Source organism: Rhinopithecus bieti, unplaced genomic scaffold (assembly GCF_001698545.2).
Source record: "Rhinopithecus bieti isolate Rb0 unplaced genomic scaffold, ASM169854v2 scaffold_4666, whole genome shotgun sequence".
NCBI lineage: Eukaryota > Metazoa > Chordata > Mammalia > Primates > Cercopithecidae > Rhinopithecus > Rhinopithecus bieti.
The window spans coordinates 330,071-356,023 of record NW_016804530.1 but is presented as its reverse complement, the minus strand read 5'-3'; the positions used below and the strand labels follow the sequence as shown (position 1 = coordinate 356,023).

At 44.9% G+C, this 25,953-nt stretch overlaps 1 protein-coding gene across 1 annotated transcript in view; it reads left to right on the top strand.

Annotated features, from left to right (window-relative positions):
- DEPDC5 (DEP domain containing 5, GATOR1 subcomplex subunit) overlaps positions 1 to 25,953 on the top strand; it is a 159,907-nt gene that overhangs the window by 51,078 nt on the left and 82,876 nt on the right. Inside the window, 9 exon segments of the mRNA XM_017868941.1 lie at positions 626 to 687; positions 1,300 to 1,373; positions 2,592 to 2,661; positions 6,470 to 6,506; positions 7,382 to 7,502; positions 12,484 to 12,704; positions 16,788 to 16,991; positions 19,280 to 19,415; positions 20,447 to 20,544. Of these exon segments, the coding sequence (XP_017724430.1) occupies positions 626 to 687; positions 1,300 to 1,373; positions 2,592 to 2,661; positions 6,470 to 6,506; positions 7,382 to 7,502; positions 12,484 to 12,704; positions 16,788 to 16,991; positions 19,280 to 19,415; positions 20,447 to 20,544 (1,023 nt within the window).

The window sequence follows — 25,953 nt, the reverse complement described above, 5'->3', positions numbered from 1 at the left end:
TGTCAATAGGCGTCAGGTGCTAAAGATTCATGGTCAAATCAGTTTGGGAAATGCTGGGTCATGCAAAGATAAGCAGGTTCCATAATGACAGGTCTTCCTCCGTTTTTAATATGTTAGTGTAGGTTGTTTTTCTCTAAAGGGTGTATCAGGGTACTCTGAGTTTCCCAAATATATTTGGCACTAGAGAAGCCTTCCTGGAGGGATGATTTCAAGGGACCCATGTGCTGTCAGCCCGTTTTCAGATGCACTATCGGACAATCTAGTCCAGTCCTCCCTCCATGATGTGCCTCGTATCCCCAACTCAGCCCCACACCTCACAATTTGATTTGTTTCATCAACAAGATGGAGTTGGGATGCTGAGGCAGTAGAATTGCTTGAACCCAGGAGGCAGGGGTTGCAGAGAACTGTGATCTCTGATCACTGCACGTCAGCCTGGGCAGCAGAGCGAGACTGTCTCAAAAAGTGTATTTACTTCTTTGCTGCATAGGCAGCACTATGAGGTTATAAATCATACAATGGTAAGTTAGCTTTGCCTAATACACAGTTAAATAACATGATTTATAGATAGGGATGCTTGTCTCTGCCATTCCCTCCCCACAACTCTTTCTGTCTTTTATTTTTTTAGGAATTGGTGTGGACTTGGTGTGTATGGGAGAGCAACCGTTACATGCTGTCCCATTGTTCAAGGTAATTAGATTTTGGCCAGTTTGAGTATAGTTAGAAAGAGAAAAAATCCAGGCGCTGTGGCATGCGCTTATAGTCCTACTTACTCGAGAGGCTGAAGTGGGAAGATCCCTTGAGCCTAGGAGTTTGGGTATAGTTTGTTATGAACATGCCTATGAATAACTATTGCACTCCAGCCCGGTCAGCAAAGCAAGACTCCATCTCTAAAAAAAAATTTTTTTTTTTTTTTTGAGACAAAATCTTGTTCTTGTCCCCCAGGCTGGAGTGCAGTGGCGTGATCTTGGCTCACTGCAACCTCTGCCTCCCGGGTTCAAGCAATTCTCCTGCCTCAGCCTCCTGAGTAGCTGTGATTACAGGCACCTGCCACCACGCCTGGCTAATTTTTGTATTTTTAGTAGAAACGGGGTTTCACCATATTGGCCAGGCTGGTCTCAAACACCTGACCTCAGTTGATCCGTCCACCTTGGCCTCCCGAAGTGCTGGGATTACAGGCTTGAGCCACCGCGCCTGGCCCTAAAAAATTTTTTTTAAAAACCCCAAAAACAGAAAAGTTAGAGCAGTTCCGCATCCTATTTGTTCTGTAGCTTATCTGTGCTCTCATTTTTCTCCTTGCAGCTCCATAATCGGAGTGCTCCCCGGGATTCTCGTCTGGGCGATGACTATAATATCCCTCATTGGATAAACCACAGGTGGGTGCGATCTCGATCAATAGTAGGTGATAAGATTTTTGACAGCTTCCTTGCCATTTTTCTTTACATTTGTTAAGTTCTTATTATAGCACTAAACCTTTTGTCAAGAAGATGTGGAAACCAAGTTCTAACATTTGCTCAAAGCTCTCTACACACAAAGCAGTAGCAGTATCATATGGACAGTCTATGGTGAAAAAGAATAAAAACAAAATTTTAAGGACTGACTTACTTCCACTGCTGTTCCCAAGTCCTTCTATTCCCAACTCCCACAGACCGTAGAAGACCAGCATTTGTGCTTGACTTCCTTCAGCTCTGGATAAGTCCCCGCGCCTCTTTATGGGATAAGACTTCAGTGTTCCTGCTAGTTCCAGCTCAGGGATGGCTTTTCTCATCCCTCTGCTAGTGCCAGTGCCTCATCTTTTTGAACTATGACACTAATCTTTATTCCACCTACCCTTCTCTTGAAAATGCCTATTTTCTTCCAAGATCCAACTCCAGCATCTCTCTTCTGTGAATTACTTCTGTGCTGCCCTGATAACTAATAGCCACTTTTTCTTCAGTGCTTCCAGAGCATTCTCTCCTTCTCTGGGTTGTCTGTCTTTCTTTCTTTTTTAAGATGGAGTCTCGCTCTGTCGCCCAGGCTGGAGTGCAGTGGCACGATCTTGGCTCACTGCAACCTCCACCATCCGGGTTCAAGCAATTCTCTTGTCTCAGCCTCCTGAGTAGCTGGGATTACAGGTGCCTGCCACCACACCCAGATAATTTTTGTATTTTTAGTAGAAACAGGGTTTCACTGTGTTGGCCAACCTGGTCTTGAACAGCAAGTTCATGGCAAAGCTGCAGCTATTAATTTATACTATTTGATATCATGATATTAGACTGTTTTTGACCTACAAAAGTAGCAATTTCAGACCGGGCACGATGGTTCATGCCTGTAATCCCAGTACTTTGGGATGCTGAGGTGGGAGGAACGCTTGAGGCCAGGAGTTTGAAACCATTTTGATCAATGTTGTAACCAGACTGTCTCTACCAAAAAACAAAATATAACTAATGTTTTGTAGTGACTTCTTGCAAAAGAAGTTAAAATTGGGAAGATCAGTGAAGCTGAGAACAAAGCCCATCTCAGGAGGGCTGATCCATGCCTAGTATTTTAACTGTGTTTTGAGTTTTTAAAATAAAGAGGATTTAGATTAATGACTCTGTTTGTTTCTTTTACAGTTTCTACACATCCAAAAGCCAGCTCTTTTGTAATAGTTTCACCCCACGAATAAAACTGGCAGGAAAGAAGGTAGGTTTTTATTTTTGTTAAGACGGGGTCTTACCATGTGGTCCAGTCTTATCTTGAGCTCCTGGACTCAAGCAGTCCTCCTGTTTCAGCCTCCCAAAGTGTTGGGATTACAGACATGAGCCATTCTGCCCAGCCAAGAAGGTAGATTGCATTAATCAGCAGAGAGCCTTTGTGGACTGTCACACACTGATAGGGTTATTTTAGTCCTGAGGTACCCTCATCTTCCCCCATGGCCATGAACAGGGTTAAGAAATTCATCCCCAAACTTTATAACTTTATATATTAGATAAATAAATAACAAGGCCAAAGCCAGACTGCATGAAATACCTTTGGCAGAAATATGACCAAGACTAAGAGTTCATTTTTTGTTTTTCAAGAGTTCATTTTATTATGACATGACTGTTTTATTCAGATGCTGATGTCACTCAGATACCAGTGGGAATAAAGACAAAGATACAGATATGCATTGCAGCAAAGGGGAAATATGATAAAAAGGTCAGATCTTCTTTTTTTTTTTCTTTTTTTTTGTGACAGAGTCTCGCTTGCTCTGTCGCTCAGGCTGGAGTGCAGTGGCGCAATCTCGGCTCACTGCAAACTCCGCCTCCCGGGTTTACACCATTCTCCTACCTCAGCCTCCCGAGTAGCTGGGACTACAGATGCCCGCCACCTCGCCCGGCTAGTTTTTTTGTATTTTTTAGTAGAGACAGGGTTTCACCATGTTAGCCAGGATGGTCTCGATCTGCTGACCTCGTGATCCGCCCGTCTTGGCCTCCCAAAGTGCTGGGATTACAGGCTTGAGCCACCGCGCCTGGGCAAAAGGTCAGATCTTAGTATAAAGAAATGAAAATTCTGGCTGAGTACAGAGGCTCTTGCCTGTAACCCCAGTGCTTTGTGTGGCTGAGGAAGGAGGATTGTTTGAAGCCAAGAGTTTGAGACCAATGTGGGCAACAAATATAGTGAGACCCCATTTCTACAAAAACTAAAGAAGAATTAGCCAGGTAGGGTGGCACATACCTGTAAGTCCCAGCTACTTGGGAGGCTAAAATGGGAAGATTGCCTGAGCCCAGGAATCCAGTGCTGTGGTGAGCTATAATTGTACCATCGCACACTAACCTGGGTGACTGAGATCTTGTCTCTAGAAACAAACAAACCAAGAAAATAAATGAAAATTGTAGCAAGAATGGGAGTTCTTATTTTCTTCTTTCCAAAGAGGTTTAAAATATATTAATAATTATACCACATGCTACAAAAAGTGTGGTGAAATTGACACTGGAGTACCTGGTTGGTGTATGTTACTTTTGCAAAGCATTTCAGCCTTGTGTATTGAAAGCAAATGTTTATGCTATTTGACCAGGCACTTCCATTTTGGGGCATGTGGTGTCAGGAAATAATTGAAGTGATTATATGCAAATACATCTGGGTTTAGTTTTATTCATAATAGAAGTTGAAAACAATAGAGCAATGGCTGAACTATGAAATATGCACTTGATGGAATATATTTGCAACTGATAAAAATGCAAGTTTAAAGAACTGGAGCAAGTGTTTTTTTTGTTGTTTGTTTTTTTGAGATGGAATCTTGCTCTGTCTCCCAGGCTGGAGTGCAGTGGCGTGATCTTGGCTCACTGCAACCTCTGCCTCCCAGGTTCAAGCAATTCTCGTGCCCTAGCCTCCCGAGTAGCTGGGATTACAGGTACCTGCCACCACACCCGGCCTAATTTTTGAATTTTTAGTGGAGACAGGGTTTCACATGTTGGCCAAGTTTGTCTCAAACTATTAATTTCAAGTGACCTGCCCGCCTCAGCCTCCCAAAGTGCTGGGATTATAGGTGTGAGCCACTGCACCCGGCCAGAACGTGAACAAGTGGTTTTGATGTACTGTGAGAAGAAAAGCAGGCTGTTATGTTTGCAGTCCCCACACCCGAGTGCTCTCACCCCCCTGCCCTTTCCAGTGGAGCTGAATTCACTTGAGGGTTGCTCCATTTGTGGCTGTGTGTCAGGGCCACTTCTTCCCTTTTCTTTTTTTAGCGGGGAGGGCTGTTAATGTCACTCTTCTAATAGGGGAAATACTAATTTGGAGCAAGCTGAGGACTCCTCGCATAAGCCATGTCAGATAGTGAAACGCTAGGAGATGGGATTCTGTCCAGAAAGGGCCTCTCTTACCTTCACCACAAGCATTCTCAGCCAAGTAGAACATGGAAAAACTTCTCTGCACCATGATTATTTTATTTTATTTTTTTGAGACAGAGTCTCGCTCTGTCATGCCCAGTGTAGTGGTGGGATCTCGGCTCACTGCAACCTCTGCCTCCTGGGTTCAATCATTTTTCGTGCCCCAGCTTCCCCAGTAGGTAGGACTACAGGTGCATGCCACCATGCCTGTCTAATTTTTTTTTTTTTTTTTTTTTTGAGATGGAGTCTGTCTCTCTCTGGCCCAGGCTGGAGTGCAATGGCGTGATCTTGGCTCACTGCAACCCCTGCCTCCAGAGTTCAAGTGATTCTCCTGTCTCAGCCTCCCAAGTAGCTGGGATTACAGGATTACAGGCGTGCACCACCATGTCCAGCTACTTTTTGTATTATTTTTTATTTTATTTTATTTTATTTTATTTTATTTATTTTATTATTTTATTTTATTTTTGAGATAGAGTTTCACTCTGTCACCCAGGCTGGAATGCAGTGGCACAATCTCGGCTCACTGCAACCTCCACCTCCTGGCTTCACATGCTTCTCCTGCCTCAGCCTCCAGAGTAGCTGGGATTACAAGTGCCCACCACTGCGCCCAGCTAATTTTTTTGTGTTTTTAGTAGAGAAGAGGTTTCACCATGTTGACCAGGTTGGTCTTGAACTCCTGACCTCAGGTGATCCACCGATCTTGGCCTTCGAAAGTGCTGGGATTACAGGTGTGAGCCACCGCGCCCAGCTAATTTTTGTATTTTTAGTAGAAACGGGGTTTCACCATGTTGGCCAAGCTGGTACTCCTGACACCCTCAGGTATTCTGACTGCCTTGGCTTCCCAAAGTGCTGGGATTACAGGCATGAGCCATTGTACCTGGCTACCATGATTATTTTAAAGAAGCAAGAGTTAGTATTGTTGTGAAAGGTTTCAGGGTCCTGAAAGATTACCAAAAAAAAATTATATAAATAGAGATGGGGTCTCACTATGTTGCTTAGGCTAGTCTCAAACTCCTGGGCTCAAGCAGTCCTCCCGCCTTGGAGTCACAAGGTGCTGGGATTATAGGCGTGAGCCACTGTGCCTGGCCTTTATTTATTTATTTCATCTGAAAAGATTTTAAGAAAATGTAAAAGTGATAGCTCTATTAGTTTTTTTCCTCTACCCTTGTACTTGATTTCAGCAAATTGGGTGATCAACAGAGTGCTCAGCTCTGGTAGGTTCAGGCAGACAGGTGACAGCACCATAGTGAAGGGGGAAGCATGCAGCATTTGGGTCAGGTGGGACCTAGCTGTGGTGGCACAAACACAACAGTGGATTGACCAAGAATCTAAAGATCTGGGCTTGAATTTTGGCTCTGCCACCTGCTGAATGTGTGGCTTTGGGTAAAGTCCCTGATTCTCTCTGCAATTGAATATCCCCACTTGTAAGGGGGAGTCCATTCCCCCACTGGACAGGGTTGTGAGAGTCAATAAGATGTGATGTGGGAATAAAGGACCGTGGTAGGTAGGTGTCAGATGTTAGCTCCTGCCTTTCCATCAGTTACAGGCTCTCTACCCTGAGAGCAGCACATACACACGATGCCTTGTGATAAGTTCTTTTCTAGCAAAGGAAGGAGTGATTAATTATCTATTTAATTTTTCAGCCTGCCTCTGAGAAAGCAAAAAATGGCCGTGATACATGTGAGTATTTTGAGATTTTTTTTCTTGCTTTTAAAAAGAGAGTCAGCTGGCCGGGTGCGGTGGCTCACACCTGTAATCCCAGCACTTTAGGGGGCCAAGGTGGGTGGATCACCTGAGGTCAGGAGTTCAAGACCAGCCTTGCCAACATGGTGAAACCCCGTCTCTACAAAAATACAAAAAAATTAGCTGGGCATGATGTCGGGTACCTGTAATCCCAGCTACTCAGGAGACTGAGGCGGGAGAATTGCTTGAACCCAGGAGGCAGAGGTTGCAGTGAGCCGAGATCACACGATTGCACTCCAGCCTGGGTGACAGAGCAAGACTCTGTTTCAAAAAAAACAAAAAAGAACATCAGCTAACCCATGACAACAAAACTATGTGAAGTCCCATAAAAAATCTGTGGAAAAATCAGGAGACCTGAGTTCCCTTTGTGTCATGTTTGTAGGATCCCTTAATGACCTTATATTTTTTCCTGTCATCTGCAAAATGAAAAAAACTTGTTTTTCTTTTCCATCGGCCATTTGTAGGGATCAGGTAGAAAGTTTTAAACTACTAAACATATTAAGATGATTTATTTTAAGAAGGGTCACAAAAGAATGAAATGCTATCCACACCTTGCCTTTATTTAGTGCTATACAGTTCTATATTGCTTTGACATACACGTGATATAGACTCAACTTGATGAATAGGTTGTTACCCCATTTTTTCATGGGGAGAGGGTGATCACCTGTACCTTGCAGATTTTGGTGAAGATTATCTGAAGGCATCTGTTTGAAATGTATTTGGATGACAATTTATATTATTTGTGTATTTTAGCTTTCAGGCATCTGTTTGAAATGTATTTGATAACAATTTATGTTATTTGTGTATTTCAGCTCTCGGAAGTCCAAAAGAATCTGAGAACGCCCTTCCCATCCAAGTAGATTATGACGCCTATGACGCTCAAGTGTTCAGGCTGCCCGGCCCATCCCGGGCCCAGTGCCTCGCCACCTGCAGGTTTTCTGCCAAATTCACTTGGGGGTGCATATAAAAATTGTGTAGGAAAACCTGAAGTTCAGTAGTGGCCTCTAAGAGAGCAACCTTGAAAATCTTTTCTTGTTTTGTTTTGTTTCGTTTTGGGTTTTTTGTTTGTTTTGTTTTGTTTTTTTGAGATGGAGTTTCGCTCTTGTTGCCCAGACTTGAGTGTAATGGTGCGATCTCGGCTCACCGCAACCTCCACCTCCCGGGTTCAAGCGATTCTCCTGCCTCAGCCTCCCAAGTTGCTGGAATAACAGGCGTGCGCCATCACGTCTGGCTAATTTTGTATTTTTAGTAGAGATGGAGTTTTTCCATGTTGGTCAGGCTGGTCTCGAACTCTCGACTTCAGGTGATCCGCCCGCCTCGACTTCCCAAAGTGCTAGGATTGCAGGCGTGAGCCACTGTGCCCATCTTGTTTTGTTTTTTGAGATGGAGTCTCACTGTGTCGCCCAGGCTGGAGTGCAATGACACAGTCTCGGCTCACTGCAACTTCCGCCTCCTGGGTTCAAGCAATTTTCCTGCCTCAGCTTCCTGAGTAGGTGGGATTAAAGGCACATGCCACCACGCCCGGCTAATAATTGTATTTTTTGTAGAGATGGGGTTTCGCCATGTTGGCTAGACTGGTCTTGAACTTCTGGCCCCAAGTAATCCTCCTGCCTTGGCCTCCTAAAGTGTTGGGATTACAGGTGTGAGTCACCGTGCCTGGCTGGTTCTTATGGTCTTCTGAGCCAAGGGAAACAATTCACAAATTACAGTATCTTCCTCTCATCGGACTGGCACGATCCTTGGACACAGCGTTTCTTTTAAGTTTATTATTCTGAGTGGGCAAGAACTTTTCTTTCTTTAAGTCCTGCTTTTAAAAATTTGCTGCGTGAGGCTGAGGTGGGCAGATCACGAGATCAGGAGATCGAGACCATCCTGGCTAACATGGTGAAAGCCTGTCTCTACTAAAAATACAAAAAAATTAGCCAGGCGTGGTGGCAGGCGCCTGTAGTCCCAGCTACTCGGGAGGCTGAGGCAGGAGAATGGCGTGAACCCCGGAGGCGGAGCTTACAGTAAGCTGAGATCACACCACTGCACTCCAGCCTGGGTCACAGAGTGAGACTCTGTCTCAAAAAAAAAAAAAAGTGCTCTGTGGTGTTTTGGTCATATGGTAGTTGTTTTTTTTTGAGACAGGATCTCGTTCTGTCACCTAGGCTGTAGTGCAGTGTCACGATCATGGCTCACTGTAACCTGTGCCTCCTGGGCTGAAGTGATCCTCTTGCCTCTGGCCTCCCAAGTAGCTGAGACTACAGGCATGCACCATCACGTCCAGCTAGTTTTTTAATTTTTTGTGGAGATGAGGTCTCACATATTGCCAGGCTGGTCTCAAACTCCTGGTTGAAGCCATCCTCCTGCCTTAGTCTCCCAAAGTACTGAGATTATAGGCATGAGCCACTGCACTCAACCATGTAATAATTGTGATGTAGTTAGATTTACTAATCTATTCATTTCTGGGTCTTGTGTAAGAAAACACTCTCTACCCCCGAGTTACAGATGTGTATTTCATATTTTCTTCTAATACTTTATAGTCTTGGGGGATTTTTGTTGTTGTTGTTGTTGTTGTTGTTGTTTTGAGATGGCATTTTGCTCTGTCTCCTAGACTGGAGGGCAGTGGTGCAATCTCTGCTCCCTGCAGCCTCTGCCTCCTGGGTTCAAGCGATTCTTATGCCTCAGCCTCCCAAGTAACTGGGAATATAGGCATGCACCACCACACTTGGCTAATTTTTATATTTTTTAATAGAGACAGGGTTTCAATATGTTGGCCAGGCTGGTCTCAAACTCCTGACTTCAATTGGTCCACCCACTTTGGCCTCCCAAAGCGCTGGGATTACAGACCTGAGCCAGCGCACCCGGCCTCATCTTGGATTTTATGCTTATGTTTATATTATTTATGTCAACTTTCTTTTTTCATGAATGTGTGAAACAGCTCTAGCTTATATTTCTTTCCCTGTGTACCAAATACTGTGAATCAATTTTCCAGATTTCTTTTTTCTTTTTTTTTTTTTGAGACAGAGTCTCGCTCTGTCACCCAGACTGGAGTGCAGTCGTGCGATCTTGGCTCACTGCAAGCTCCACCTCCCAGGTTCATGGTATTCTCCTGCCTCAGCCTGCTGAGTAGCTGGAACTACAGGCACCCACCACACCCGGCTAATTTTTTGTATTTTTAGTAGAGACCGGATTTCACCGTATTAGCTAGGATGGTCTCAATCTCCTGACCTTGTGATATGCCCGCCTTTGCTTCCCAAAGTGCTGGGATTACAGGCGTGACCCACTGCGCCCAACCGATTTTCCAAATTTCTTTCTTCCTTTTTTTTTTTTTTTTTTTTGAGATGGGAGTTTTGCTCTTGTTGCGCAGGCTGGAGTGCAATGGCGTGATCTTGGCTCACCACAACCTCTGCCTCCCAGATTCAAGCGATTCTCATGCCTCAGCCTCTTGAGTAGCTGGGATTACAGGCATGCGCCATCACGCCTGGCTAATTTTGTATCTTTAGTAGAGACGGGGTTCCTCCGTGTTGGTCAGGCTGGTCTCGAGCTCCCGACCCCAGGTGATCCACCCACCTTGGCCTCCAAAAGTGCTGGGATTACAGGCATGAATGACTGTGCCTGGCCAGATTTCTTAATTCTGTAGCTTTAAGCACAACTGAGTGGAATAATATTATGTCTCTTAATTTTGTGGCAAATGAACTTAGAGTGACCACATGATTGTTTTCTGTCCTCTTCCCTCATCCAGTCCTACCCGAGAATGCTTAGAGCTCAGAATTAAGTGCTGTCAGCAGCCTCTCTCCTGTGTGTGGATGCTGCTTAGGGGCTCAGTAAGCTACTGAGGGGCTTTTCTTTGTAGGCTTTAAAAATGCTCTCATAGTTCAGGATTGGTTTTCTTTTGTCTAATCAAAGATGACAAGACCTTGTGGTACCCAGGTTGTGTGATCTCTGAAGGCACAAATTGTGTGTTAATTGGTGCTCTACCTTCACACGTGGCTAAGCATATACTGGTGTTTAAATATTTACTGTGGAAAGAACAAACATGTAGTCAGCACTTTGAATCTGTTTTCAGGCTCCATTTAAGCTCTTACTAAAAAAATCCTTGCAGGAGGAAAGGGAGTAGCTCTGATGCCAGAAGGGCAGCCCTGTTGGTGGGCTTACTCTTTTGTTCTGAGCTTTTGCATCTCTATAGGGCTTTTCTCCTTTTGATCTTTCTTCCTGTTGCTTTTAGAGGTTTTCCCCTTAGGGAATTTTATGTTTTAATAAGGATATATATATATTGTGTGTATATATATAAAATATATAAATATAATGATATATATAAACTCTTATTAGGAAATGTTCAGACATGCTCAGATAGAGACTAGTATTATGAACAGTTATCACCATGTTGTCAGCCTTGTTTCATCACCTCTCCCACATTTAAATTTTGGATGGAATATTTTATTTTATTTTATTTTACTTATTTATTTATTTTTGAGACGGAGTCTCGCTCTGTAGCCCGGGCTGGAGTTCAGTGGCCGGATCTCAGCTCACTATAAGCTCCGCCTCCTGGGTTTACGCCATTCTCCTGCCTCAGCCTCCCGAGTAACTGGGACTACAGGCGCCCGCCACATTGCCCGGCTAGTTTTTTTGTATTTTTTTAGTAGAGACGGGGTTTCACCGTTTTAGCCAGGATGGTCTCGATCTCCTGACCTCGTGATCCACCCGTCTCGGCCTCCCAAAGTGCTGGGATTACAGGCTTGAGCCACCACGCCCGGCCGGATGGAATATTTTAATAACAAATCCCAGGATTGGCAGGGCACAGTGGCTCATGCCTGTAATCCCAGCATTTTGGGAGGCCAAAGCAGGTGGATCACTTGAGGTCAGGAGTGTGAGACCAGCCTGGCCAACATGGTGAAACCCAGTCTCTACTAAATATACAAAAAAATTACCCAGGTGTGGTGCCGGGCGCCTGTAATGCCAGCTGCTTGGGAGGCTGAGGCAGGAATATTGCTTGAACCCAGGAGGTGGAGGCTGCAGTGAGCTGACATCGTGCCACTGCACTCCAATCTGGGTGACAGGGTGAGACTCTATCTCACAAAAACAAACAAACAAATCCCAGGCAGCCTATATTTTTTTTTCAATAGTGCGTACTTCAGCATAAGTTTCTTTCTTTTTTTACATGTTATTTATTTATTTAGTGTCACCCAGCCTGGCACAAAGCTGATTAGTATACATTTCAACAAATAAGAATTAAAAAAAAAATTATCACAGTACCATTATCATTGGTAACAAAATTAACACTAATCCCTAAATGCTCTCTAATAGCCAGTGCATGCTCAGTTTTCTGAATTGCCTCAAAAATGTGCTTTTGCAGTTAGTTTGAAATGGGACCTAAACAAGATCCACTTTTTGCATTTGGTTATAATGTCTTTTTTGTGTGTGTGTGACAGTAGAATGTCTTGTTTTCTACATTTGGCTGATTGTTGCCTTGTAATGTTTAAGTTTTCCTCTATTCTGCAGATTCCCTGTAAACTGGCAATTATCTCTGGAAGCTTGATTAGATTTAGATTCAAATTTGAGGGTGAGAAGACTTCTCGGGCACTGTGTACTTTCTCCCACATCACATTGTATCTCTCTTCTCATTCTGTTTTTAGTGATGTGAGATTAATCAGTGGGATCAGGTGGGGTTGGCCTGGAGCAGTCCTTTCTTTACAACTATGATCCTAGGACTTTGGCTGCGTAATGTCTGTCTTTTCTCCCCTCTCTTATATAACATCTCAAGCTGTTAAGGGTGAAGTACCACATACAGGTTTCCTGCTTGTAAATCACACTGGGGATTTTTGTTATTGGGTTCCCATGTGGCTTGGGCTGGTGATGGGTTTTAGAGTTTTAACTCAAGGTAGGACAGTATCCCTCGCTTGATGGTAACTTTTTGTCTCTTGCCTGGCAGGTCTGTGCGAGAGCGAGAGAGTCACAGTCGAAAGAGTGCCAGCTCCTGTGATGTTTCATCCAGCCCTTCACTACCAAGCCGCACACTACCCACTGAGGAAGTGAGGAGCCAGGCTTCTGATGACAGCTCCCTGGGCAAGAGCGCCAACATCCTGTTGATCCCACACCCCCACCTGCACCAGTATGAAGTCAGCAGCTCCTTGGGATACACCAGCACTCGAGGTAAGAGTGCTGAAGCACAGACCGAGCCAGGGACATCTTTCTTAATATAGTGGGTGACTGGAGTTGGGAGGATTGGTCAGAGGTGGGGTGTAAATCCCACATCTTAATTATTTCTTTGCCAGTGCGGTAGGTACAAATCACTTTAGCTGTTAGCTATGTATATATTATACTTTTTTTTTTTGGTGACAGAACACTCAGGCTAAAGTGCAGTGGTGCAATCACAGCTCACCTCAGTGTGGCCTTGAACTCCAGGACCTAATCGATCCTCCCACCTCAGCCTCTCAAGTAACTGGGACTATAGGCATGCCACCACACCTAGCTGATTATTATTTTTTTTTGTAGAGATGGGGTTTCACCATTCCCAGGCTGGTCTTGAACTCCTGGGCTCAAGAGATCCACCCATCGGCCTCCTAAAGTGCTGAGATTACAGGCATGAACCAATGTTACTGCACCCTGCCTCTATTATACTATTTTTCGTTTAGCCTTTCTTCATCCATCATTTAACTATATACCTTTCCATATGTTAATAGAAAGGTTTTCTTAGGCCTAGGGTCAAAAGGGTTTATTTCCTTATCATTTCCATTTGTGCCATACATAAAACAACCTCTGTCTTATGTTGCATTTTAGTTTCTCACTTACCGGTCCAGCGCAGTGACTCACACCTGTAATTCCAGCACTTTGGGAGGCCAGGGCGGGTGAATCACTTGAGGTCAGAAGTTTGAGACCAGCCTGGTCAACATGGTGAAACACTGTCTCTACTCAAAATACAGAAATTAGCTAGGCGTGGTGGCAGGTGCCTGTAATACCAGGTACTCAGGAGGCTGAGGCAGGAGAATCACTTGAACTTGGGAGGTGTAGGTTGCAGTGAGCCGAGATTGCACCACTACACTCCAGCCTGGATGACAGAGGGAGACTCCATCTCAAAAAAAAAAAAAAAAAGTTTTTCACTTACCGGTTTTGTTTTTTTTTTTCTTTTTTAACTTTTATTTGCATTTGTTTTGTGCTGAATTTATTCCCATGTTGCCCAGGCTAGGTTGCAGTGGCATGATCTCGGCTCACTGCAACCTCTGCCTCCTGGGTTCAAGTGATTGTTCTGCCTTAGCCTCCAGAGTAGCTGGTGGCACATGCCACCACACCAGCTAATTTTTGATTTTCTTTAGTAGAGATGGGGTTTTGCCATGTTGGCCAGGCTGGTCTTGAACTCCTGGCCTCCAGTGATCCACCCACCTTGGCCTCCCAAAGTGCTGGAATTACAGGCATGGGCCACCATGCCTGGCCTTGGGATATCTTTTTCTTCTGTGCAATGTCCTTTTCTGGTTTAGGAGTAATGTGTTCCTTTTCCATGAGGATCATCTTGGTGTGGCAGGGGGAGCTCATGTATGGGTTAATCTGACCATGAACTCTTTGCATCAGGCAGCACATCTTGGGTGCTTTGTTCACCTGGACATGCTCAATGACCAGAGAATCTGCACCTAAACCCTTCAGTTCGGCATGACTGTGCATTTTTAAGCACAGTCTGTGCTTAATTCAGTACTGTTTTTTGGCCACTGACCCCGTGTGCAACCATGCTGTTTGGCCTGGGACCACCTACTATCTCCATCATTGTAATGTGGAAATGGTACACATTGTTTCTGTAAAGCAACGTTTCCTTTTTTTTTTTGAGATGGAGTTTCACTCGTGTTGCCCAGGCTGGAGTGCAGTGGCACAATCTTGGCTCACTGCACCCTCCACCTCCCGGGTTCAAGCACTTCTCCTGCCTCAGCCTCCCTGGTAGCTGGGATTATAGACTTGTGCCACCATACCCAGCTAATTTTTTTTTTTTTTTTTTTTGAGGACGGGAGTAATCGCCTCGTTCGCCCTGGCTGGAGTGCATTCTGACCCGGATCTCGCCTCACTGGCAGCTCCGGCCTCCCCGGGTTTCGCTATTCTCCTGCCTCAGGCCCACGGACGCCTAGACTGGACTACAGGGCGCCCGCCACCTCGCCCGCGCCTAGTTTTTTGTATTTTTTAGGTAGAGGATGGGCGGTTTCACTATGTTTAGCCAGGATGCCGCTCCTGACCTCGTGATCCGCCCCGTCTCGGGCCTCCCAAAGCTGCTGGATACAGGCTTGAGCCACCGTGGCCCAGACCCCTGAATTTTGTATTTTTAGTTTGTATTTTAGTGGAGATGGGGTTTCACCATGTTGGTCAGGCTGGTCTCAAACTCCTGACCTCAGATAATCTGCCCACCTCAGCCTCCCAAAGTGCTGGGATTACAGGTGTGAGCCACCACACCTGGCCAAAGTGACATCTTTCATATACTTGCTGGCTTTTTGTATATGCATACCCTTGATGGCCTGAGCAGTTTCATGGGTCGTTTCTTTTGTTTGTTTGTTTTGAGACAGGTTCTCACTCTGTGGCCCAGGCTGGGGTGCAGTGGTACAGTCTTGGCTCACTACAGCCTCAACCTCCTGGGCTCACGTGATCTTCCCACTTCAGTCTCCCAAATAGCTGGAACTACAGGTGTGCACCACCACACCCGGCTAGTTTTTAAAGTTTTTGTAGGAACAGTCTTAAGTCTGTTTGCCAGGCTGGTCTTGAACTCCTGGGCTCCAGTGTTCTGTCCACCTTGGTCTCCCAAAATGCTGGGATTACAGAAATAAGCTACTGTACCTGGCCTATACTCATCTTTTTTTTTTTTTTTTTTTTTTTTTTTTTTTTGGGGGGGGGGGTTTCTCTTTTATTTCCTTAATAACTAACTAGACTATGTTCTTTTTTATTTTGTAAGTTAGAGCATCAATTCATTAATTTACAATGAACAGTAAAACTTTTATGGGAATCTGAACATTCTCTTCTTTCCTACAAAGCAACTTGAGGAATGAAATACAGTATTACAATGTATGAGGTTCTGTGCTAGGCACTGGGTAGATAATGATGGCCAAGACAAATTCCTTGGAGTTTGCATCTGCTGGACCCACTTTTTCATCTAGGTGGTTGCTTGATGAATGTGGGATACACACAAGAAGAGCTGGTTGTGGATTTCAGTTCTTTGATCCACTCAGGCATGCTGTCTCTGTCTCCATAATGGGACCTGTCTGCCATTGCGCCAGACGGGTGGAGTCTAAATATCATACCATCTCCTTGCCTGGTCAAGGCTGGAGGCGTCCATTTCTTCATTCTTTTTTTCTCAGTAATTTTTTTTTAGCATAATACCATTTGATTGCTTACTCATGTCCTAGCCCACTAAGTCAGTGGAGGGTCTACTGATCCACTCAGTCATTCAGGAACTCAGGTTCCTTCCATCCTGGGATGCCATGATTATGAACCTAGGTTTCCACAAAGGGAAAAAGAATGCACATCATTCGTGGAGATAATTGTGGCCCAGGCCTGGATTTGAAGCATATCATTTCTACCTGTGCTCTGCTGGCCGGAACTAAGTCATTTGGCTTTATTGCAAAGAGGCTGGGAACTATAGTCTTGTGTCCAATAGGAAAATCAAATGGGTTTATTTTTTTGTCTTTTTTTTTTTTTTTCCTTTTTGTGGAGAACGGGGTCTCGCTGTATTACCCAGGCAGGTCTCGAACTCCTGGGCTCAAGCTGTCCTCCCGCCTCTGCCTCCCTGAGAGCTGGGATTACAGGCGTGAGCCACCGTGCCCGGCTTAAATGGGTTTATGGTGAAGATATTGACTAGCTCTGCCAAGATCTGCCCTTCTGGTCACCACATAGCTGTTTTTACTGTTCCTCCCTCTTAGAGAATATACTCGTTCCTTTCCCAAGGGAGACAACTCAAGTCCCATCATTCAGTCATTGCTTCCAGCTCAAAGTTCAGGATCTCTAGGCAGTGTCCTTCCCATCAGATTTGGTTGTGACTTCATTGTGCCAGTAATTTAGAACCAAAACTCCCTTCTCCCAAGTATTTAAAAGTAAATAAATGGAAACATACTTCATTTCTTTATAGTTTGACAATTTTACTCATTTCTGTCACTCCCTGACATTTACGATGCCCAGGATTCTTGTCAGCCTTGGCTTATCAGTCTACCTAGTTCTGGTTTCACTGTGGTTCTGTGGTTTTTCTTTGTGACTCAACTCCATGATAACTGGCAGATGTCCTGGAGAACATGATGGAGCCACCACAGCGAGACTCCAGTGCACCAGGGAGATTCCACGTTGGCAGTGCAGAATCCATGCTGCATGTTCGACCTGGTGGATACACGCCCCAGAGAGCACTGATTAACCCCTTCGCTCCCTCTCGAATGCCCATGAAACTTACGTCCAACAGAAGGCGCTGGATGCACACTTTTCCTGTGGGTAAGTTTGTTGCTTAAGAGAGAGCCTTGGACTAAGAGCTCCTAGCCCTGGTCCTCAGTGTCGGTCACCCATGTGTCCTTGGTCAGGTGCCTGTGTTACTCCACCAGTAAGATGGGCTAACCATGCTCACTTTGGCCATTCCAGGGGTTCTTGTAAAGATCCTTGAAGATGCACTTGGGAATAGGCTTTGTAACTAATTAGCTTTATAAACCTGAGGGCTCTTTTGTTCGTTTGTTTCAGCTTTTTTTTTTTTTTTCGAGACAGAGTCACTCTCCAGTTGCCCAGGTTGGAGTGCAGTGGTGCGATCTTAGCTCACTGCAGCCTCAACCTTCGGGGCTCAGGTGATGCTCCCACTTCAGCCTCCCAAGTAGCTGGGACTACAGGCATGTGCCAACACGCCTGGCTAGTTTTTTGTATTTTTAGTAGAGACAGGGTTTCACCATGTTGCCTAGGCTGGTCTTGAACTCCTGGACACAAGCAATCTGCCCACCTTAACCTCCCAAAGGGCTGGGATTATAGGTGTGAGCTGCCGCATCCGGCCTTTTGTTTCTATTTGAGAGGAACTATGCATTGCCACCTGCTTTCTTTCCTAAGTTGGATGTCCCTCATTCTTGTTCATTCTTTCTTCTCTTAGCTCTCTTGGATACTGATATTCTATCTTGGTTACAAGGAGTTATGTTATTTTGTTTTCTCATAGGTGTCTCTGACAACTGAAAAACAAATTTTCCCCCAAACTCACTTTTTTCTAGTCCGTTCTTTTTTATCTATATTCCGTTCTCAAGAAGACAGTAGGGTTTTCTCAAGCTGTGGCTAAAATTAAACTTTAGCTTAATGGGCTCTTATTGAGCTGGAAAGGAACAAATGGATTAAACTCCAGGATTTTGTGTGTGTGTGTGTGAGACAATGTCTTACTCTGTTACCCAGGCTGGAGTACAGTGGCGTAATCTTGGATACCTGCAATCTCTGCCTTTCGGGTTCAAGTGATTCTCCTGCCTCAGCCTTCCAAGTAGTTGGGATTACAGGAATGCACCACCACGCCTGGCTAATTTTTGTATTTTTAGTAGAAACGGGGTTTCACCATGTTGGTCAGGCTGGTCTCAAACTCCTGGTCTCAAGCAATCCACCCGCTCCCGGCTTCCCAATGTGCTGGCATTACAGGTGTGAGTCACCGTGCCTAGCCAAATTTTTATTTTATTTTTTTCGTGGAAATCATCCTGCTGAATACCTGGAAATCCCTATTTTCTTTTGTACTTGCCTTTAATATTTGAAAGTTAAATCAGTGAGAAATAGATCTGAATAATTTGACTGTAACTGGGGGTCATGCCTAAACCCCGTTCTGCCCGCTTATCTCTGCTATAATCAGTCACACTCCTTGTTTCTTTCTGTGTCCTTTCCCCTCCATTATTATCTCCACTGGTTCCCTTCTAGGTCACTTAGAACTCTTGGTGTTTCTTCAGTGACCTTCAGCTTTTCATGCCTCTGTGCTTCTCCTCCTCCCACTCTTCATGTACACTTATTGGAACCATGTTAAGCAAACAGTTTGCTTTGCTTCTTCCTCCTCTTTAGCTGGCCTTTCAGTAGCCAACGCCCTCCTTCATCAGGCTCCCCTATCTTCTTCATTCCTATCCTCAGAGGCTCTCTTCCTTCTTGGCTAATCTTGTGGTCTCCTGCATATTTTGCCTTTTTCAGGTTTGGAGTTTCACAGGTGTCATTTCATCTACCCAGGTGCCCTCTTCCTTCAACCGGTGTTAACTTTGTTGAACACTTAGCTCTTCAACTTCTCTTTCCCCAGGAAGCCTCATTTTGTAGACTTGACTAATTCTAATTTATCTCCTACTCTGCCTTTTTTGCACTTAAACATCTTCTGCTTCTTAGAATCACAGTTGTTACTCGCCTAGGTATTAACAGAGTCATTTGGTGTTTCACTTGTATTTCCCTCTTCCTGAGTTTGTGTTAGCCCTCCTGGCAAGGGTCCATGCCTCCTGTACTTGTATATTTCACTGTGGTGACTCAGTTGACACACATGAGACACAATATTCTAAAATTTTCTTAACAGATTAGACAGGATGATAAAGGCCCGGCCCCTTAGTAGGATGGGTCCCACTCAGAAGAGCAGGTGTCCTCTGGGAGCCAGAGGGTCCCTTGTATAACATTCTTCTGTGGTGTGTTCTTCTTTCAATCTCACCAACATCTGTATCCCAGTAGGTGGAAAGAAGGGAGAGTATAGTTAAGTGCACAGCACTAGCTATCAGGTGGGAATGATGCTCAGTGGTTCTTTATCTGGGTAGGACCATCCGGAGAAGCCATCCAGATCCACCACCAGACCCGACAGAATATGGCGGAGCTGCAAGGCAGTTGGCAGAGGGACCCAACTCATTCCTCTGCAGAGCTGCTGGAGTTAGCATATCATGAAGCTGCTGGAAGGTGAGGATGTGCACAGGGCTCTGGAAGGTAACCTGAGAACACTCTCCAGCATCCAGGACAATGTGCAGAACAGACTATTGACAAAATGTTTAGAAGACTTGAAAAGACAGTATGAGATCAGGGCCTTCCTTTGCTGGCCAGTGTCATTCCCTTCACTTGGTGAAGGGCAAAGCAAACAGCCTGACATTTTTGTCTGAGATGTTGCCTAGGCCCTGTTTTAGGTTTATCTTGAATCCAAAACACACTTTGTAAACCTCAAACGTGGGTTTTTCTAAACCTCAGTCAAAGATGAATCCGAGAGAGGAAATTCTTTGGATTTGGAGTGCTGGGACAGGAGATTCATGCTGTGTGTTTTGGGCAACCTCTCTATGACTTTTGTCATTTTGGTTATTCAGAAATAAATCCCACTGTTGAGTTTAGAAGAAGTTAATGCTAAGAGCAATGGAAATGAAGGCTTATGTTTATAGAAAAACTCTTTTTGAACCAAAGCTCTGAATGTGTTTCGAGCATCTAATTGAGAGTCAGTGTAGGAGGAAAGTCATTTAAGCCTTGACAGGCATGAGCCTGGGTTACACCTGGACTCACTATTCCTCTTGCTTTAGAAAACACTTTGCAAAGTGCAGTCTTTGGCCCCTCTTTCAGTCACCTTGACACTCTAGGGGATAGATAAGGGATATGGGGAGGGCGTGACCTTCTTAACCAGATGAACTCAGGTCCATATATTCAAGCACCCACCTCACACCCATCCTTGTTTGTAAGAGGGAGGCATAGGGCAGACAGGGTGGGTGGTCTAGCTTGGTAGTGGGAAAACAGCCGGGGTGCCAGGGTCACAAGAAACCGGCACTGACACACAAACCAAACACTGTGGCCTGGTGGCTTAAGATAAGGATTCCAGTGGCTGCCAGCTTGAGTGGCTGAATATTCAGGCTTGATTTTTATGAACCTACCCCCCACCCCCGGGATATAGGGTGAGCAGAAAAAAGAGGTGATGATCTACATTAAGCCAGGTGGCTGGGCTCTGTTCTCTGCAGGCACAGCAATTCCCGCCAGCCTGGTGACGGCATGTCCTTCTTGAACTTCAGTGGAACAGAAGAACTTTCTGTCGGTCTGCTTAGCAACAGTGGTGCAGGTAACCAATCCAAGAGGTAATAGAGTTGGGATGTTTAGATCAGGCTCACATCTAGAAATGACACAGGGCCAGAAAAGCCGGGCCATGTCTATTTTGAGATCATTTCAGCCACACTTTTGGGTGACCTATTTAGAAGCAGTGCTCTATAATGCATGGAATGATAAAATGGGCTGCACGTTACATTTTTAGCTCAGAACATGTTGGTCAAGCCACATTTATCATCATTCTGTCCCGGAGTCGTGATTGAGGGCTGCTTAGGAGCATGTTGAGGGCAACACCATGGACAGAGCTGGAGTGGTCTGTGCTCTAGAGGGGCTTTTGGTTGTCAGGGGCAGTGGGGGGTTAACCCACCTCCATAACTGGAGAGACCCAGAGGAGAACAATATGTGTCCAGTTTTAAGACCAGAAAAGAGAAGGGTTGCATAGTTGCTTAGAGAAGTGAGCATGCACCAGGACTGGGTGCAGTGGCTCATGTCTGTAATCCTAACACTTTGGGAGCCTGAGGTGGGTGAGTCACTTGAGGTCAGGAGTTCGAGACCAGCCTGGCCAACATGGTAAAACCCCATCTCTACCAAAAACACAAGAAAATTAGCCAGGCATGGTGGCGCACACCTGTAGTCCCAGCTTTTGGGAAGGCTGAAGCAGGAGAATCTATTGAACCTGGGAGGCAGAGGTTGTAGTGAGCCGAGATTGCGCTGTTGTACTCCAGCCTGGGGTACACAGCGAGACTCCATCTCAAAAAAAAAAGAGAAGTGAGCATGCACCAAAGACTTGAAGGGTAGAATTTGGTTAGGTAGATAGTTAGAAGGTGAAGTTTCAGGGTGGGTGGGGGAAGCAGTATGAAATTGGTTTGGTATGATACTTTGGTTTTATGCTTTTTGGAAATACTTTTATATCTATTGTCTTATCTGATCACCCTAGTGGGTGATCAGAATATATTTAAGTTATTAAATATATTTTGTACATGGGCACCTTAATGTCCAAAAAGGTAGAAATATTAAACTAACCTCTCAAACCAATAGCCAGGTATCCTGACTCAGGCTGCTGTCCTCTTTTCATGACATTGTTCAGAGTACCTTTAAGGGGTAGGGTAACATGAGCTTGAATCAGTATGGGCAGCATTTGTGGAGCCTCAGAGGACAGATATTGTACAAAATGAGTGTGAAAAACATTAAAACTTTTTAAAAATTGGGCTACTATGTTGTGCTTTAGTGTTCTGTAAGCTAACTTGAATTTCTAAAATGTAGCTTAAGAAAGGTTTCATTACTGGGCACGGTGGCTCACATCTGTAATCCTAGCACTTTGGGAGGCCGAGGCGGGTGGATCACCTGAGGTCAGGAGTTCAAGACCAGCCTGGTCAACATGGTGAAACCCCGTCTCTACTAAAAATACAAAAATTAGCCGGGTGTGATGGCATCCCAGCTGCTTGGGAGGTTGAGGCAGGAGAATTGCATGAACCTGGGAGGCGGAGGTTGCAGTGAGCCGAGATTGCGCCACTGCATTCCAGCCTGGGCAACAGAGCGAGACTTCGTCTCAAAAAGAAAAAAAAAAAAGGTGTCGTGAAAATGAAGTTATATCAAGTTGGTTGATGATATTTTCCTTTATTCATTGGTAGGTTCATCCAACAATACTCTAGAGGCCTATGTCTAAGGCTAGGAAACTGGGTTGGCAGTAAGAGAATCCCTAAATGATGATTATTTCATTTATTAATTCATTCACTTTTTTTTTGGTTAACCTACTCACCAGCAATCATTTATTTTAGATGAGAAAACACATTGAATAAAAATGTGGGGATAGGAAGACACTGTGTCCCTGTACTCAGAGGGCTGAAAATGTTACCTCTGGCTGCCAGATTATTTGAAAGTACCTTCAGGAGGTTAGAGAGGCAGTGTTTCTATTGCTTTGCTATTCCAAGGAGTCATTTTTAGGAACACAGAGTTTGAGCCTCCCAGGCTGTTTGGGGTAGAGTTGCACCGAGGAGGGCTACTCTGGGACTCATTGGACTGTACTTGAACTAGTTTCACTGGTTAACTGAAGCAGGGGGAATTACAGGTTCTGATGGTAGCAGCACCAGAATGTACCCAGGTAGTCTTGGAAGTTATTTGGGGCCTGGGATAGCTCAGGTAGACCAGTTAATTCCCCAGAAAATTTGTTTTAGAATTTTAAAATCATTTTGGGGAAAAGAAGTTTCAAAGAATCTTTATTTGGGGATGGTTGTAGAAGATTTTAACATGACACCATTGTGTGAGCTAAGGGATCCCTGGCATACTCAAATTGGAAAAGCATTTGCTGCAACCCGAAGCTCTGGCTCAGCCTTCTCTTGGGCTTCTGAGCTGTAGGTGTGTCCACCTGATGGACCTCTCTGCTCAGATGGCCCCCAAGTACCTCATCCTTAAAGCATTGACAGCCAAACTCATATCTCCTTGTTCCCCAGCCCACGCCTCCTCTTCTGCTCCTCCTTTCTTCTGACTGGCTCCTCACTTCCATTCTCACTGCATTGTTCACAGTCCTGTCATTTGTGACCAGGATTATTGCAGTAGCCTTTAAAATGATCTTCCTGCTCTGTTCTCATCCCTTCTGTTCATAGTCCATACTGTCACCGATGTTTCCAGATGCAGATCTGATCAGCCACTCCTTCCCACATGTAAACTGTTCCATGGCTCTTCATAGCTATGGTGCTGATCATCACCTGGCTCCTGCCTGTGCTTGTATCTTCACCTGCCTCCTCTTCCACATGGTACTGCAGGTAGAAAGAGTGCAGGCTCCAGGATCTTAGGACATGAGGCCTGACTCCACCTCATGAGCACTGAAGCCCCCTCAGGCCAGTTACTACACTAATTTCTGGGTATCTCAGTGTCTTCATGAGGAAATTGACTTTTTTTTTTTTTTTTTTTTTTTTTTTTTTGAGAAGGAGACTCACTGTGTCACCCAGACTAGAGTGCAGTGGTGCGATCTCAGCTCTCTGCAACCTCTGCCTCCCGGGTTCAAGTGATACCCCTGCCTCAGCCTCCCAAGTGGCTGGGAGTACAGATGTACACTACCACCCCCAGCTAATTTTTGCATTTTTAGTAGAGATAGGGTCTTGCCATGTTGGCCAGGCTGGTCTCAAACTACTGACCTCAAGTGATCTGCCCATCTCAGCCTCGCGAAGTGCTGGGATTACAGGCATGAGCCACCACACCTGGCTGGAGATTGACTATTAAGTGTGGTAATCCACATACATTCTTAGGACAGTGCTGACATCCATGGTGAGCACTCAACAAGTAGAAGCCGTTGTTGTCATTACAATAACATATTTTGTATTCCAGGCATTTCTTGTGGCTCCTGAAGAGAACTGTGTCCTCGTGTTCCTTTGCATAGATAAGTTCCTCTCTATAGAATATGCTTCTTCCCTGTCTTTGACCCCTGATTCTGACTGGCAGGCATCAACTCAGTCTTTATGATTCAGCTCCAACAATACCTCTTCTTTGAAGCCTACCCTTTCCTTCCCACGCCCTCCCGGAATGTGTTAGGCATGTTTCCACACAGCTTCATATGCATAACCCAACTTGGCATGTCATGATTCCACTGGTTGTTTCCATGTCTGTCTCCTCAGTAGACTGAAAGTGCTTATCTTTATTCATTTTCTCCACTCAATGTTTAACACATTTATAGACAAATGGATTTATATTTCCAAGACCAAGCTGCCGTATGTGAGAAAAATTTGAATAACACACAAAATGATTGTTTAATTGGTACGCGAGTATTTAATTATACAGTCTTTTTTTTTTTTTTTTTTTAAGAGGCAAGGTCTTGCTCTGTTGTCCAGGCTAGAGTACAGTAGCATGATCTCACTGCAGCCTCACCTTTTGGGATCCTTTCACCTCAGCATCCCAAATAGTTGGGACTACAGGCACATGCCACCACACCTGGCTTGATTATATGTGTGTGTGTCTGTGTGTGTGTGTCTGTGTGTGTGTGTGTATGCCCTGAATGTTTGGCTTCTCATAGATGGTGGGGGCTCCTGGGGTTGTTTTTTAGTCAGGGTGATATTGTGAAGTGGGGTCATCTTTTCCCTTTCCCAGTCCTCTTATATAACCAATAGCATGTGTTTTCAAAGGGGTTAGTGGTCATCAAGAGGTGATCTATAGCCACATGGGAACTGAACTACCATCTTTGACCTTATGCTACCTGATCAATTATGTTAATGAGCCACTGAAAGAAATTAGATAAAATTATTCAAATTTTTATAACCATATATCGGACATTAATTGGTTATAACCATATGCAAAACCAACCAATTAATGTCAGATCTTCAGGATATATCCATAGTCTTACTTCCATCAGTCTTAGCCTGGCGTAAGGTGCCATCATCTTTTGCCTGGATGCGGTAGCCTGTTACCTGGTCTTGGCTTCCTCCCTTGCCCTTCCATATCGTTTATTTTCAACACAACAAATCAGAGTGACCTTTCTAAAATAGAATTTGGATTATGAACTTCTCTGCACAGAATTTTCCAAGGGCTTCCCAACTCACTTGGAGTAAAAGCCAAGGCATTATGGTGGCAGATAGACCCCTCATGTCATGTGGCTGCTTGTTACACTCAGTCCTCATCTCCTACTTTCTCCCTCTCACTTCACTTTGGAGGTTCCCTAGAGAGATCAGGCTCACTCTGAATCTCAGGTCCTTCCTTTTGTTCTCCCCTCTGCTGTGCCCTTACTTCAGAGAGCATGATAGCTAGGGTCCATATGTCTGCATTTGCCCAGGACAGGCCTGGTTTGAATTTGTTGACCCAGATGACTATTAATAGTGTCCCCTTCCAGTCTCAGAGGTGTCCCGTATTGAATGATAAATGATGTGGCCACCCTACCCACAGCTGGCTCTCTCACTTCCTTAAGGTCTTGCCTGAATTGCCATATTTTACCTCAGCACTCCCTAACCGTCTTCTCTACCTCGTATTTCTCCATTGTGCCACCTGGCATACTAGATTTTTTAATTTTGTAATTTTTTTATTGTAAGTTCCATGACTATCAGGATTTTTGTTTTGTTCACGACTGTATTCCCAGAGCTAAAAACAGCTCCTGGTGGCCGGGCACAGTGGCTCACGCCTGTAATCCCAGCACTTTGGGAGGCCGAGGGTGGACAGATCACCTGAGGTTGGGATTTTGAGACCAGCCTGACCAACATGGAGAAACCCGTCTCTACTAAAAATACAAAATTAGCCGGGCGTGGTGGCACATGCCTGTAATCCCAGCTACTTGTGAGGCTAAAGAAGGAGAATCACTTTGAACCCGGGAGGTGGAGGTTGTGGTGAGCCGAGATTGTGCCATTGCACAGGTCAGGCAACAAGAGCAAAACTCCATCTCAAAAAAAAAAAAAAAAAACGGGCCGGGGGGGGGGGCGGGCCCCGGTGGCCCCAGCTCCTGGGGAGG